Raw genomic sequence first — 16,334 nt, forward strand, 5'->3', positions numbered from 1 at the left:
ATATGCACACTTGCCTAAGTTCTTCGGTGGGAAGGGCAGACTCTTTGCTTTGAAATCTGAAGATGAGCAAGTGGACAGGAGCAGTGCAATGCTTCTAGAGAGAGGCCACCCCACCCTATCCTAGAGAGCAGAAGCCTTATATCCTAGAGACAGCACAAGATCCTAGAGAGAGCTCCCCAGATTTCAGCAGCCCTAGGATGGCACAGGAGAAAGCTGCAGCCAGGACACAGCTGGTGCTGGAGACCAAGTTTGCCAGGAGGACTGAGCTCCAGCAGGAATGTCTAAGTAGGAGACAGATGCAGACCCAGAAGTCCATACTCCTCCGACAACAGCCATGAGGGACATTTGTGAACTTATCCCTTGGCGCTCCCCACTCCCCAACACCCATGCCACTTAGATTCATGCTTCATGTCTTTGAAAAGAGGAAAAATTATTTCACTAATTTCTTGACCGTATACTTTGGTCCAAGCATTGTGGTAAGCCCTAGGAATATAGAGATGAAATATTTAATTCCTGTCCTCAAGGAATTGATGAGCGGTCTAGGAGAAATCTGGCAGTAAATGAACAATTCTGTGGTAGGTATATGATAAATTCTGTGAAAAATATCCTTAGAGGTTGAACACAGAGAAAGGCCACTTCAGCACTGAGGGAAGCCTTCTCAGAAAAGGTATGGCTTGTGATTTAACTGAGTTGCCAATGAGGTGTAGGAACGTTAGCTAGATGGCAGAGGGGAAGTCAGTACTCAAGGCAGTGCATGGGTGAAGCCAAGAGGAGGGAAAGGGTCAAGGGTCCAGCTGAAGATGGATGTTCTCAGGAAGGCTGAGGAGAGCCATTAAATATGTATAAATATATTTAGATATACATTTATAAATATATATGTATATATAAACACAGATATGTGTATGTATACACATTTGTGTGTGTGTGTGTGTGTGTGTATACACATTTCTCCCTCTGTCACCCAGGCTGGAGTGCAGTGGTGTGATCTTGGCTCACTGCAGCCTCCACCTCGCAGGCTCAAGCGATTCTCGTGCCTCAGTCTTCCAAGTAGCTGGGACTATGGGTGAGCTCCACCACAGCTGGCTAATTTTTGTATTTTTAGTAGAGCTGGGGTTTCACCATGTTGGCCAGGCTGATCTCGAACTCTTGACCCAAGGGATCTCCCCTGCCCTCTCCCAACATACACTAGCATTCATGGGCTTGACGAAAACAAAAACAGGTAAATACCTCCACTTTGCCAGAACCATCATCCACCATATTGTGCTGGGCTGCCATCTGTGGAGAACTATGTAATTTTGAGGCATCAAAGGGAATTTGTTTTATTTGAGCCACTTTCTCTGTGACATATACTTTCCCGAAGCCATCACTCTGATCTTTATCTCTCCAGTCCTTAAAAAACTGTTTGAAGATTGGTGTTTCACCTCCTTCTGGAAGAACTTGAATCTGAAATTTAAAATAATAATAATAATAAACAGGAAAATAAGAAATTGAGGGAAAATATGAATCTGGCAGTGGAGACAGAACGAAGGAAATGAAAAATTATCCTGGTTTGGCTATCAAGCCCATATAATCCAAAACTGCTTTTTCTCACGACTAAAGTAATTACCACTGAATTTTAATATTTGAGAGAAGAATCAAGTTCTTTAATATGTTATCCCTGCAGTAAAATAAGTTTTTCTTTCTCCATAAGGTTCACAAGAGATCTGTGAGCTGGAAGAAATTATCTCATTGTGTTCCTTGTGTAAGGACATAAAAACGAGGAGAATAGATGAGGCTGAGAGATTCGGAAAGGAAAGGAGCAATTAGCCAAGGTCTAAATTGATTTTGATATAGACAAGTATCATCTGGGTTTCAGGCCAAGTCTGCACAACTTGCTCTAAGGAATAATAACTCATAAGTGCTCTTAGCTAAATCTACTGTAGTTTACTATCTTGAATTAAAGGCAGTGGAGGAAGTGAATGGGCACTCTATAGAAAGTCTGATGAGCAGTTTCTAAAAAATTCTAACCCCCACACAGATAAAGAAGAGGGACATGTGACACCAGATTGCAGCAGACAGGCAGGTGGAGAATCACTTCACATGCAGACGTTACTTTGACCCAAACTTTTTCATGAGTTTCATGGAGATGTCATGAGCTCCCATGTTTTCTATTTTTTTCTAGCCAGTTCATTTTCACACATACTTGGGTATTCTTGGAATAATTCATCTGCTGTAGAAATTCTTCAGCTGTCTTCATTGCAGCCTTCCTCTCCTGGGGATTAGCATCTTTACCTAAAATACAAGGTAAATTAAAGAGAAAGAACTTCAGAGAAGGAAGACATTCTATGATTAAGAAATACTTGTGTACCATAATAAACATAATTATAATTCAAGTTAAATGTAACAGTGAAAGAATAGCAAAATTGCCCGGGGGTGGTGTTTCACGCCTGTAATCCCAGCACTTTGGGAGGCCGAGGCGGGTGGATCACGAGGTCAGGAGTTTGAGACCAGCCTGGCTAAAACGGTGAAACCCCGTCTCTACAAAAAAATTAGCCAGGCATGGTGGCGGGTGCTTGTAGTCCCAGCCACTCAGGAGACTGAGGCAGGAGAATGGCGTGAGCCTGGGAAGCGGAGCTTGCAGTGAGCCGATATTGCGCTACTGCACTCTAGCCTGGGTGACAGAGCAAGACTCTGTCTTAAGGAAAAAAAAAAAAAAAGAATAGCAAAAATTTCCTGGTATATTAAGTATATTTAACAATTCGCAAAAAATGTTATTTGTAAAACAATTCTTTTTATATTGCCCAAATGCTTTTTTTTAACTCCATAATCCCTGGTACATGATGTTGGTAGGAGGAAAATGGCTGCATTTTATGTGAGACATTTATAGATCAAGTCTTAACTAAAAGGTGGGATTTTTTAAAAAAATCAAAAAAATATATTTTATGTAGCCTTTTAGAGGAAATATATATACATCGGAAATACAGCATCGCCAATGGAATTTTTCACCTTTCCATACGAAAATTTGTTTTGCAGCCCCGTGGTCCAAAATAAAGCATTCTTCAGAAAGCAGCATTGCCATCGAGAAGGGGTTTTCTTCTGCCACCACAGTCACCCTCATGGAGCCACTTGCATCTGAAACCTAATATAAAAACCACGACCTCCATGTTTTCATTTGGGGATGATAAGGATGTTCTATAATTAGATTATGGTAATGGTTGTACAACTCGGTAAATGTAATAAAATAAAAAGCATTGAACTGTACACTTTAAATGCATGAATTTTATGGTGTATAAATTATATCTCAATAAAACTGTTTCAAAGAAAATGAAAAGAATCCACAAGACTTCATTACACTCCAATTTTTTAAAAAAGTTCTTTGGGGGTAAACTTAACAAATAAAAAGTTAAGTTTTGACACTGTGCCTAAAACATCAGAAAAGAATAGTGATGATAATAATGGCTAGACAGATGCTCTTATGTACTAAGAACCATGTAATTAACTTTACATGATTATTTCTTGTACGTTTTAGAGCAATCTTTTCAAATAGGTAATAATCTTAAAATAATTACATACACACAAGAAGATGAAGTTTAAACATTAATTTAGTCAACATTTACTATCTACTATATACCAGCCACTTTGCTAATTAAGCTATTGATACAGTTTATGCATAAAGATTTTTTTCAACATAGGTCCTGCAAGGTAAATACACTTTGTATAAATTATCAAAGTAAATTTCTTCTGTCACATTTGGAAATGACTACAGACTATTAAAACAAATTTTTAAGTGATCTTATAAAATCGAAAGTGATATTCATGTGCAGGTTAGGATTTACTGGTTTTCAATGTCCAGCTTGTATGCTACAGTTTAGTCACCAATTATGCAGATTCCAGAGCCCTCCCTTGATCAGTGGTGGAGTTTTGCAGGACCAGGGTGGAGTTTGAATTCCGTAGTTTTAGAAAATGCCCCAGGTGATTTTGCTTGCCAGCCTTGTTAAGAAACCGGAAATTATTTTCAAAGGAACTTTATACTTTATATCCATGTAATACAGCATAGCTCCACTAGAGGAAGCTATGACTCAGGATGAATATTTTCCCCTTTAAAAACACTTCTTTAGTTCATAATGCTGTCCAAGAGGGAGAACCGTTTTGGTTGATGATGTGAAATAAAAGATATCTGTCAGGCTGTTGAAAATGAGTTTTAGAAATAGTAATATTTAAAAGCAGTCACAAAATATTTAGGTAACATTTTCTGTATGGCTCATATTAAAATTACCAGTATTTAGCAGAAATGGTAACCATATTTCCTTTTGCATCTAGGAAGAAAAAAATCCACTTATTATGAAAAGGAAGTTACGCTGAACAAGTTATTAATTTGGTCTTCACATAAAATCACAGAGTTTCGGAGCCAAAAACCCCTTAAAGAGCAGCAAATATAGTTTCTTTCTGATACAGATGAGAAAACTACTAAATTCTGCTGGAGATTTACGATTTGCTCCAAAGAAAGTTGCAAGGGGAGGGAACACTTGAAGAAAACCACTGTAGCAATCCCCTTAACTGGAGTGCCTTGCAGTTTTTGTTACCCTCAACAGAAAAAACAAACAAACAAAAAAATAAAAAAGCTACAGAGTTGGAAGGAAACTACTTTCTTTTTTGTGTGTGGATAAGAATGCTAAGACCCAGAGTGGTTATGTCCTGTGCAAAGTCATGCTGCTAATCATGTGCCATACAGCTGATGTGGAAGTAGGTATGTTAATGCCCAGAACAGAAGTGTTTTTACCCTGGTTCCCTCCAGCTGTTTCATTTGGTAGCTCAGCCCTCCTGTAACAAAGAACTCCTTCATTATGGCTAAAGACAACGTTTTAAATAGGGTGAAGGCTTTACATTCTTATCAAGAATTTATAAGAAAAAGCTGATAAAATATTTTTACTCCATAAAGGAAATATTGTATTGAGTAGTACATATCAAACGATTGTTGCAAACTAGTACAGCAACAGTATATAATTTTATGTGAGTCACAGCAATAAGTTCACATATTTGTTGTTTTACATAAAAATAACAAAAAGTATTAAAACTTAATTTAAAAAAATATACAAGAGCAAAGAACTGATTCTATCTACACATTGCTCTTGGAGAACGATGAGGAGAGTTCTCAATTGCAACAAAGGCAATCCCTCCCAGGCCTCTCTAGCTACATCCAGTCCTGTAGAAACAATAAATTTGGTTACAGTGAACTCACCATGTATAGTTTAGCCATTTTCCTGTTACTTATGTCTGCTATAATGTCATCATCATCACCTCCATCTGGAAGCTCCGGCTTTCCTCCTAAGACCTGGAAAAAAGTGAACAGTGGATGCAAAGATAAAGACCTCTCATACCGGGCGCGGTGGCTCAAGCCTGTAATCCCAGCACTTTGGGAGGCCGAGACGGGCGGATCACGAGGTCAGGAGATCGAGACCATCCTGGCCTACATGGTGAAACCCCGCCTCTACTAAAAAATACAAAAAACTAGCCGGGCGAGGTGGCGGGCGCCTGTAGTCCCAGCTACTCGGGAGGCTGAGGCAGGAGAATGGCGTAAACCCGGGGGGCGGAGCTTGCAGTGAGCTGAGATCCGGCCACTGCACTCCGGCCTGGGCGGCAGAGCGACACTCCGTCTCAAAAAAAAAAAAAAAAAAAAAAGACCTCTCATTAAAGGATGCAGAGTTAGAAACACACATTTATAAAGACATGGATTATAAAATATTTGCAATTAAAATGACCAGGCTCAAACACTTCTCATCAATTCATACACAGTAGTCCTTTTCACATGGGTCAAATCAATCAATTATATTAAGTAAACTGAGTTTGCTCGTGATATGAATTTCCAAGAAAGGAAAATTCCTAATTTGAAAGCCTAGGTGTCCATATTACTGAAAGCTAGAAGGAATTTATTAAAACTTGAGCTCTATGTTCAGCTCTGCAGCAGAAGTTATTCTGTGACCTCTGCTTCTAGAAATAATCTCTAAGGTTTATGAGTTTATTATAATAAAGATTTGAATCAAAATTACTATCTGGAGGTAAAATACTATTATAATTATTGACACATAGGATGAAGTGCAAGCTCTTGATCACCCAAATCACGCTTTGTTTTCTGCTGTATCCTTGGCACTTGGAACAGTTCTTGGGACATAGTATATGCTCAGTAAGTATTTGTCAAATTAATGAATAAATGTATTTATCTATTCTGTGCATATATGATGCAATCCAAAAGTCTAAAAAAGTGTTTGGTAGAAAATACATTTGAATCTGCTTTGAATTTCTTTATATTAAAATAAAAAATATGTCTATGAGTAATTAATTTATTAAATTAATTAACACAAACAGCACAGAATGTCAAGGACAGGAATCAAATATAAACTTATTCTAAATAATTTAATTTTTATAATATAGATATAAATTCGAGTTTAGAAAATGCAAAAGTGTTCATTTAGATACAACAAATACTTAATACACAATGAGTTCCTTACATAATGTGTTTTATAGTCACTATTCCTTACAATATATTGTATAAAAATGTGTACTGCAAAATACCAGAAAACAATAAAAATATACTTTTATCCTTGCATGAGTACAAGTACACTCTCAAATTTAGAGATGCATCAGAGAACTTATGTTCTCTGAGAACATACCTATCTTTTTATTTGTACTATGACCAATAAGATGTTTTAGATACTGTACATGCTAAATGATTGTAATAGTTTTTCTTTTTTTGCTAAAAATAGAACCAAGCAAAAAAAAAAAACAAAAAAAAAACAAAACACTTGTGACCAAAAGCCTTTTTTAAAAAACACTTTTGCTATAAGTATGTATAGCTTGTAAGAGCCATCAAAGATCTCCTCACATATACTTTTCTAATTCTACTCCAACTAAGACCGTAGTTTGGAACAGTTTGTGTTAAGGGCATATCTAATACTAGGAAACCTCCCAGCGGGAGGACCCAGTCTGGGATTTGAGGCACACTCTAACTTTTAATTTTCAGACCACAATTCCCATATTAGCCAGGCATCTTAATTAGCTTCTCAAAGGACTGCAGCATAGTTGGGAATTGAACCCAAGGGATTTAACAAAAACAGGCTTAACTCTGGGGTAGAAAGATGCCGTATATTTGTCAGGTATCATCTCTAAGGATCACTTTAAAATTGAGTTCAACTAAGCATTTATCAAATATTTGAGGTCACTGAGGTATATAGATGAGTTTCTAACCACATTGTCCAACACTTAAGGACTTTACATCTGGTGTAGAAAGAGCAAAATAACTAAATATGTTCACTTTATCAACTAGGCCATACATTTTGATCTTTGACATAAACTGTGAATACAGCTTGGAGTATCATGCCTGAATGTAAGACATTTTCATTTTGGGTTGCCCACGCGATTGGCATTTAGCTCATGTAATCCTTTGCATGTGAAATAACATATATTTTGACAATTTAATGGGGTACAAACACAGAGAACCCTCATTTGAGGGTGTTACATAAAAATTTCATTAATTGTTCTAGCCAAGATTTATCTTGCAAGTTTGGAGCTCCTCTTTCTTTCAATTATTTTCTGTAAGTTTCTGTTTAAAAGTATTGCCATCATCTAAATACTCCAAGCTAAACTTATTTTCTACAAAATCAACCACTCTCAATTCTCCATTTGTGTAATGTATCTCTAGTCTCTCCTCTTTATATGGACTTACAATTATGTGATCAGTTTTAAATACTTCCTCTCCTGCACTTTGGATCTCCTACCCACTCCTACCCACTTATTATTTTTAATAATGGTTAGTCACCGATTCCCATCTATTCCTTGATTCAGACCCTAGTGAAGGCCCTCATCCCTCTTGTTGTGGGTAATAGCTCTGCCAATTCCACTTCCTTCAGTGTCACCTCATCTTTTCATCCTAAGAGTTATCCTGGACACTGGCTGCAAGGCCCCTTACTTCACATTACTACTATGTTGTAGGAATATGACTCTAGATCAAGGAAATCCTGTCATTTGCAACAACATGGACGAACTTATTGTATATTATGCTAAGTGAAATAAGCCAGATACAGAAGGATAAACAATGCAAGATCTCATTAATAAGTGGAATCCAAAATAGTCCAATTCATAGAAATAGAGTGGTAGAATGGTGATTGCCAAGGGCTGAAAAATAGAAGAAATGGAGAAATGTTAGTGAAAGAATTCAAACTTCCAGGTATAAGATAAATAAGTTCTGGAGAAAACATATAGTATGATGGTTATACTTATTAATAATGTAGTTTATATTTGAAATTTGCTAAAAGAGAAGATATTAAAATATTTTCACCACACACACAATGTGAGGTGACAGATGTTAATTATCTTCATTGTGGTAATCATTTCACAACTTATACGTATATCAAAATACCATTTTGATAGATGTATGCACATCATATATACATATGGGCATCTATCAAAATATCACATTTTGATAGATGTATATGTACAAACTTTGTCAATTATCCCTTTATAAAGCTGGAAAACATTTAAAATTTCTTTTTAAATTTTTAAAAACTAAAAAGTAAAAAAATTTATATTTTACGTCTGCTGCAGTGTTTCCTGAACTTCAATGTACTCAAGCAACACCTGTGTGACTTTGTAACTACAGATTCTCAGCTGCCATCCATTGAGTCAATAAACAGGTCTATGGTGAGGCCCAGGAATCTGCAATCTAGATTATTCTGAATTGGGTGCTCCCACTGACCCAAAACTTCTGTCTGAATCCCAAGTCCCCTTCAGATGCTGAATGTCATCTGTCCTGCATTATTTCTCAGCATTCTCTACCTTGTACCCACTTCTAATTAGGCTGACATACTCAGCGTTCCCTGTGGAAGCCATGCCCATTCTTTCCCCCTTGCTAGCTAGGAAATTAATAATCACCCAGCCTTAGAGTTTCTAGGTTCTCACGACCTGTCTCAAGACCACCCTTGGTGTTTCTTTCTTTCTTTCTTTCCCTACTATGATCCAAGGTGAACTTTCTTTTTAAAACTTAAGCAGGCCTATGTGGAAATTTGTATTTTTAGATAAAAGGACCAGGCAGCTAAGAAACAATTGCTATACTCTTTTACTCTCTTAATCCTTAGTTTTTCACAGTATGTACATCTGTTTTTACTTATTCATTTATTTTTTACCTTTTAGTCAACTCCACCTACTTTGGATAAAAAATTCCAACATTTACACTGGCTCGTTCTCAAGATGTGGTTTCCCTTCTTTATACAAAAAAGTCAAGATGTTTGGCCACTTTAGAATAAATATTTGTAATGCATCATAAGAAAACAATACTGATGTATAACCTGGAAGAAGGACAATATGTAACTCAAAGCTACATATCACTGTGAATGAAAATGTGCCAAGTTGGTGCCAAGTCCTAAAGGCATTTAACATTGAGGGCCTTATGTGCTCCCAGCAGAACTCTGGGAGACAGGAAGGACCTGTATCATGATTACTTTAACTTCATAGATTGAGAAAATGAGACCGAAGGAAGTTAGGAGTTTTGCCTTAGATCCGTGTCTCATAAATATTAAAGCAAATATGTAAACCCCAGGCATTCTAACCTCTACTTCAAAGTTCTTTATATAGAAAATGAGACATTTCATTCTTCTCACTTTAATCATTTTAGGGTAGATGGCTCTGGTTTTATTTTCACTAAAAATAGAATCAGCTCACAGGTTCCAAGAATGGACATTTTAATTACTCAGTAAATTCTGTATCTTACTTCCTTTCCTTAACTGAGAAACAATCAGTAGCGTGCAACATATGGAGCATAGAAATAAATTGTAAGAGTGCAGCTAACCCTTGTTGTTATGGTGTATTTACTTGCTGCAAGGCATTTTATGCCTTAGATAAGACAAATATTTGATAACAGGGAAGATCCACAGAGATATAAAATGACTGGTGATTCTGAGGAAAGCTGCAGTCTTACTTAGCCAGCTCCACCCACTCTAGATATAAGATTCTGATATTTACTCTGCTGCTGTCTCTCAGTGATGGCCTCAAAAATACCTTTATCCTTTTATTCATAAATAAAATAGAGGGTGATTTCATATATTAAAGAATAGATAAAGGTATTTTAGAGGAGGGAAAGCATGTGAGGTATTTTAGAGGTAGGAAAGCATATTTGGATAAAAAGACAAAGTGAATTGGGCATCTGCAAGAGGTTTAGCTATAGTGCAGTGCTGTCCTGTAGAAATTTCTGCAATACCAAATATTCCATATCTGTGCTGTCCAACACAGTTATCACTAGCCTTTTGTAGCTAATGAGTACCTGAAATGTGGCTAGTGTGACCGAGTAACTGAATTTTACATTTTATTTAATCTTAAGGAATTCAAATGTAAACTTAAATAGTCACTCATGTCTAGAGGATGCCAGATGGAGAGTGCAGCCCTAGAGGCCTCAGGGAAACGCTGTGGCAGTGGGGAACTTATCATGAGGCAGGACTGAGCTTCAGCGTTCCTGTAATATCAGCGTATTAGAGGATACATGTTGAAGGGTGAAACTCATATGAAAGTTACCCCAAAATTTACTATAATATGGAAAGTTACCTTACAAGTTACTACAACATAGAAAGCAAAATCACAAGTCATTAAAAGCCATAAGCCAGAATGCCAACTTATTAAACAAGAGCAGTTGTTTTCACTGGCTGCATATTAGAACCATCTGGGTTGATATAAAAAAGAATGCCAACGTCTGAATCTAATCTCTAGAAATTCAGATTTATTTATTCTGATTGGAGCCCATGCATTGTATATTTGAAAAGCCTTCTGGGCCTGGTTTGGTGATGTGATTCAAGTGCTCAGTGGCATCAGCTTTGCTAGCCTGGTTTATCCACCTCAACCATTGGGATAGGTCTGCCAAGCATTTCTGAGGTTCACATAAGCTTGCTAGAACATATCTCCCCTGGACACATTATTAGGGCCTGGTGGTCTGGGAGCTGCTGTGAGCCAAATCTCAGGTATTAAGATTTTAGGTCATTTGACTTTTCTGGACATCACCAACCCTTTTTCCCTAAGGCTTCAAACCCACTTTGGACATTTCTGTCTGATCAGTGCTTGGATGAACGTTTCCAAAACTTGCCTTTGGGGTTCCTAATTTCTCTGCATTCCACCACTGTCTTTTTGACACCTCCCTTCATTTGGCAGGATCAGGCAGACTGAGCTGGGTGGAGCTGCTACTAAGAGTCTCTGTAATCTTGTTTCCACATTTAAAGTGGCATAATAAATAATACAGTTCAATTATTATGTGATTACTACTATGACTAGCATATGGTGAAAATTCAACAAACGGTAGATCCTGTAAAACAAATGGTAGATCCTTTCCTCACCTTTATATATGCAGAGTCAAATCTTTCCCTGGTCAAAGCATTACCCTTTCTGTATTATACAACCCTGCATATTACTGGACTAATCCTTTGCATAATGATTTTACCACTGGACTTCTTTCTACACACCTCCTCATGGACTTACACTTTATTATTTGTTCATGTACTGATCTAATGATTTTATAAAGCAATCTAAAGTCTTGGTAATGTACCTTTGTTAAAATCTTATATCTTAGAATTAAACTACACATTGAATATAGATCTGTATGTCCCTCTCCAGGCAAAACCTAGAGAAAAGTATTTTATGCAATCAGCAAAAGAGTAGGTGACAATGCCGAGAAGAAGGAATACGATATAGTAATCTCTTCCTTTCATTGAAGTTTCTCCATAATTGTAGTGTCTATGATATCATAAGTCCTTGATTATAAAACAAATTCTCTGATCCTCCTCTGTGTTTCCATCGTATTTTCCCATATAGTCTTGTACCTATGACCTTATTTTGGTGAGGCAAGATATATCTGTTATGTAAGGTTTATTTCTTGAGTGTCTATAATGTTCTGGCTTTGTGGGAAAGAGCTGAGTCTACAATGGTTAACAGGTTAGCTTTGATCCCTGCTTCAGGTGAACTGACTTTCAGTGCAGTGTTTTAGCTGTTTGGAGTTGCTTTAACAGAATACCACAGACTAGGTAATCTATAAAGAAAATAAATTTATTTCTCACATTATGAAGTCCAATATCAGGGTACCAGAATCCGGTGAGGCCTTCTTGCTACCTCCATCTCATGGTGTAAGGAAGAAAGGCAAAAGAACGTGGGGAGCAAGAGAGCAAGAAGGGACCAAGCTCGCTTTTACATAATAATAAACCCATTCTGAAGAAATAACCCACTTCTGCAATAATAATGTCAAACTATTCACGAGGGCTCTAGTCATCTCCTATCAGGTCCCATTTCCCAAAACTGCTGGATCCACAAAGACCATTCTCCCCCTCTCATGGCTGGGGCTTCACTACAGTGTCTCTGGTAACATTATTAATCTCAGTAACTTCTTGCTTATTTTCACTGACTTTGGAAAAGATTACGCTCTGGTAATCTAAGTTGGATAAAAAACTAAGTTGGATAAGAGGAGAAATGGAGAAGAAAATAGGTCACCCCTATAGTGAGAACATGAGCTAAACCTCCAGGAGTATTTTTTCACTGCCCTGTATCACCATATACATATACATATACACACATTTATATGAACTTGTTTAATTTTATCTCATCCTTTGAGGAGAAGGTACATAAACCTGATTTATATATGACTTTTAATTCAGTTTGGCTAAGTTTTGTTTCAATGGCAAGGGAGTTGAGAAAACTTTTTTATCTACATAATCCAGAAAATTTCCAAGCATGAAATTTTAACTGAGCAAACTCAAAAATGGCTTTTCAGGTACTCTGAGGCACTTAAAAATATTTGCATTCCTTCTATGCTGTACATTAAGAAAACATATATTCTTTCCAAAAAAATGTGTATCCCAATTACCCTGAACCTAATGCCTCTGTAGTTTGGATGAAGGGGTGAATGCTAATGGTAAGAGATATAAAACAAAGGGGTAAGCCAGTTGAATTAGTCAGTTTTCGCACTGCTATAAAGAAATACCTGATACTGGGTAATTAATGAAGAAAAAAGGTTTAATTGACTCACCATTCCACATGACTGGGGATGCCTCAGGAAACTTACAATCATGGTAGAAGGTGAAGGGGAAGCAAGGCACATCTTACATGGCAGCAGGAGAGAGAGAGGGAGCACACAGGAAAAAAACTACCACCTTTAAAACCATCAGATCTCATGAGAACTCCCTCACCATCAAGAGAACAACATGGGGGAAACTGCCACCATGATCTAATCACCTCCCACCAGGTCCCTCCCTTGATGTGTGGGGATTACAATTACAGAGGAGATTTGGATGGGGGCACAGAGCTAAACCATATCACCAGTCCACTGAGTACAAACATTGTGCTATTAAAACTAGTAATTATTATATGGAATATATAAAATGAGGCATAATTATCAAAAATTTCTGGCAAAGTTTTTGAAGTTGTAAAATAACTTCACAGCAGTTGGGATTTCCCTTGCTCTGTATGTTTAAGATCATGGTGTCTGTAAGAAAGACTGCTTGGGTGTGATCCACAGATTCCTTCTTTTTTTTTTTTTTTTTTTTTTTTTTTTTTTGAGACAGAGTCTTGCTCTATCGCCCAGGCTGGAGTGCAGTGGTGCGATCTCCACTCACTGCAAGCTCTGCCTCCTGGGTTCACGCCATTCTCCTGCCTCAGCTTTCCAAGTAGCCCAGACTACAGGTGCCCGCCACCGCGCCTGGCTAATTTTTGTGTTTTTAGCAGAGACAGGGTTTCACCGTGTTAACCAGGGTGGTCTCGATCTCCCGACTCCGTGATCCGCCCATCTCGGCCTCCCAAAGTGCTGGGATTACAGGCGTGAACCACCGCGCCCAGCCGATCCACAGATTTCTTATTCTTATTTCCACCTGAGCAAGTTACATAGCCTATCTATGACTCAGTTTCCTCATCTGTAAAATAAGGATGTAGTAGATGCTACTGGTGCTCTGCCCATATCACCTTGATCTAACTTAGAGGTCATTTGTAGATAGTGTCTTAAAGCTCTAAGTCTTCTGTTCTCTACATGGTGGCATTTTCTGGCCATGGAGCTGTCTATAGATAGTGTCTTAAAGCTCAAAGTCTTTTGCTTTCTATCTGGTGGCATTATCTAGCCATGGAGCTGTACTGTGTCCAAATACAAGGCAGACTGGAGGTTTTGGGGCATTAAGAACCAAGGAGCAACGCTCAAGCAATGAGGGATGGGAGTTATTGGCTAGACCCAGCAACCACTCAGCCTTCTGAGGGCTAATGCCTGAGGGTCTCTTTGAGACTCAGCCCCAGTTGCTTACTGCAGTAAGACATCTGTTAACAAAATGTTGTCTCACTTTACTCCTACTTGGTGCTTTCAGGATCATCTTTCAAATAACAACCTGCCCCCAAGTCCTTGTCTCAGAGTCATCTGTTGGAGGACCACAACATAGACAGGAAATAAAAAATGTCTCCATTTCATAGTAAGTGTTGTAAGAATTAAATCCTGTAAAGCCTATAGAAGACTGCCTCTTCTGTGGTTAGCACTGAATGTTTGTCAGGGTAGTAGTTGTTAGCTCTTTTGCAGCAATTAAAATCCATTTCCTAGATTATCTAATTCCTGTGTTAATAATAAGAAGCACTTGTATGCTATCAAGAAAATGTAACAAAAAGATTAAGGAAGGAACAGAAAGTTCAGCCTACCAGTGAGCCATCTACATTTACCCTTATAGAACATAAGATGAGAGAAGTCATGCCCTCCCGTAACAATAGTGTTCCAAAGCAGTGAATATCACAACACAATTGTAGAGCATTTGCTCCTTGATTCAAAACTGTTTTTAATCAGCATATTTGTCTTCTCTACATGCACTCTATCAGACGTTGTTGAGATGTATTTTCGATAGCGGATTGCTTTTTAGTTTATTCATTGCAATAGAGCATTAATTTCTCTGTGATACATGGTATATGACTTCACTTACCAACATATTTCTATTAAGTTTTTTTGTTTACATACATATACTAATATATTTTAGCAGCAAGTTAGTAGCTTTTTCATTATTAGTACATTATGGGATATCTGATACTGAGAATTTCCTATTGGTTTCCACTGAGCAGAATACTGTATTTACATGAACAAACCATCCTTTCCTTACAAAGTCACTTTAAAGTCTTTTAAATAAATATATTATTACATATACTTTTTTTCAAAATAATGTAATTCTAAAAATTGTGATGCACTAGATACCCTTGCAAACATAATAGCAATTCTAATACAATAACACTAGTTTATACAAGTGCTGTCAATATAACCCAGTTCCAACACTTTGCGATTCTAGGCTCTGGAAAAACAGTACTAGGAAGCACAATCCAGGTGGTCACCATTTTAGGAACCTCTTTCCAATATGTGAGCATATTTCCTCATGATATTAAACAAATGCTTATTATCAAATACATACTAAAGAGATGTGAATTGCTGAATCTTGCAGATTTGACATTTTCATATCCGGGCTTGGCTAACTCTAAGCACAATATGTAAGAGGAAACCGATATAAAGTAAATATTATTGTTTATTATTATATACCTAAAGACTAATTTACTAAATGAATGCAAGAAATCATGAATCACTGAATCAGAGACCTGGCCCTTTTATATCTGTGTTTGGCTGATTCTTAACACAAAGGATAAGATGAACTTGACCTGAAATTACTGAAAAAATACAGTCTGTTAGTTGTTTTTTTTTTTTTTTAATCACTATTGTGACAAGTGGAACACTAAAAGGATAGAAGAGAAACTGCCATTATAGTTCAATATTTATATTAGCTTATCAATTGAGATACACACCTTGTGGGGCAAAGATCCATCCCTCTCCCCTGTCCTACCCATTAAATCCATCTGTCTTGGAACTGCATTATCCTGTTTACAGAGTCTATTGATATTCCCTCACTTCAGCTGCAAGCTAAAGGGAAAATTACCTCATTCAGAGATGATTGCCAAATGGTGTTAATTTGGACTGATTACATAACAGTGGTACCTTATCTATAAGGTTACAAGTCTTCATGATGAACTTTGGTGTGACAAAGGGGGAGATTACATGAAATGTTATCACTTTATTGCAGCATATGATAAGCTGTTACTATATGAATTTCTTATCTTTGTTCAGAACATTTCAACTTCCCCCACTGGATGAACCGGTGAGGAAAAAAATGGGTATCCATATTCAATACTAGAAATCCAAGCAACAAATTAGTTAAATTAAATAACAGCAAATGAATGGGGTCTTAAACAGTGCCCGGCAAACAGTAAGCCATCAATACATGGTAGATCTAAATAGCTAGAGCAACTATAGTGTTCTAGAGAGCATCACAAACTTGAGG

At 37.3% G+C, this 16,334-nt stretch overlaps 1 protein-coding gene and 1 long non-coding RNA gene across 3 annotated transcripts in view; one reads left to right on the plus strand and one right to left on the minus strand.

The window, feature by feature from the left end:
* LOC103226464 (uncharacterized) overlaps positions 1-3,120 on the plus strand; it is a 78,424-nt gene extending 75,304 nt beyond the window's left edge. The window contains exons 6-7 of one of the 2 annotated variants that reach the window (XR_005242435.2): positions 2,162-2,283; positions 3,013-3,115. This is a non-coding gene — a long non-coding RNA (uncharacterized lncRNA). Of the gene's footprint in view, positions 1-2,161; positions 2,284-3,012 lie in introns of both variants that reach the window. The other variant, XR_012090353.1, reaches the window with a different exon arrangement.
* Positions 1-16,334, minus strand: part of SCIN (scinderin) — an 84,024-nt gene that overhangs the window by 26,064 nt on the left and 41,626 nt on the right. Inside the window, exons 5-8 of the mRNA XM_007982014.3 lie at positions 5,219-5,311; positions 2,986-3,118; positions 2,183-2,271; positions 1,228-1,443 (exon numbers count right to left, since the gene is read on the minus strand). Coding sequence (XP_007980205.1) covers positions 1,228-1,443; positions 2,183-2,271; positions 2,986-3,118; positions 5,219-5,311 — 531 coding nt within the window. The remainder of the gene's footprint in view (positions 1-1,227; positions 1,444-2,182; positions 2,272-2,985; positions 3,119-5,218; positions 5,312-16,334) is intronic.

Source organism: Chlorocebus sabaeus, chromosome 21, assembly GCF_047675955.1.
Source record: "Chlorocebus sabaeus isolate Y175 chromosome 21, mChlSab1.0.hap1, whole genome shotgun sequence".
Classification (NCBI taxonomy): Eukaryota; Metazoa; Chordata; class Mammalia; order Primates; family Cercopithecidae; genus Chlorocebus; species Chlorocebus sabaeus.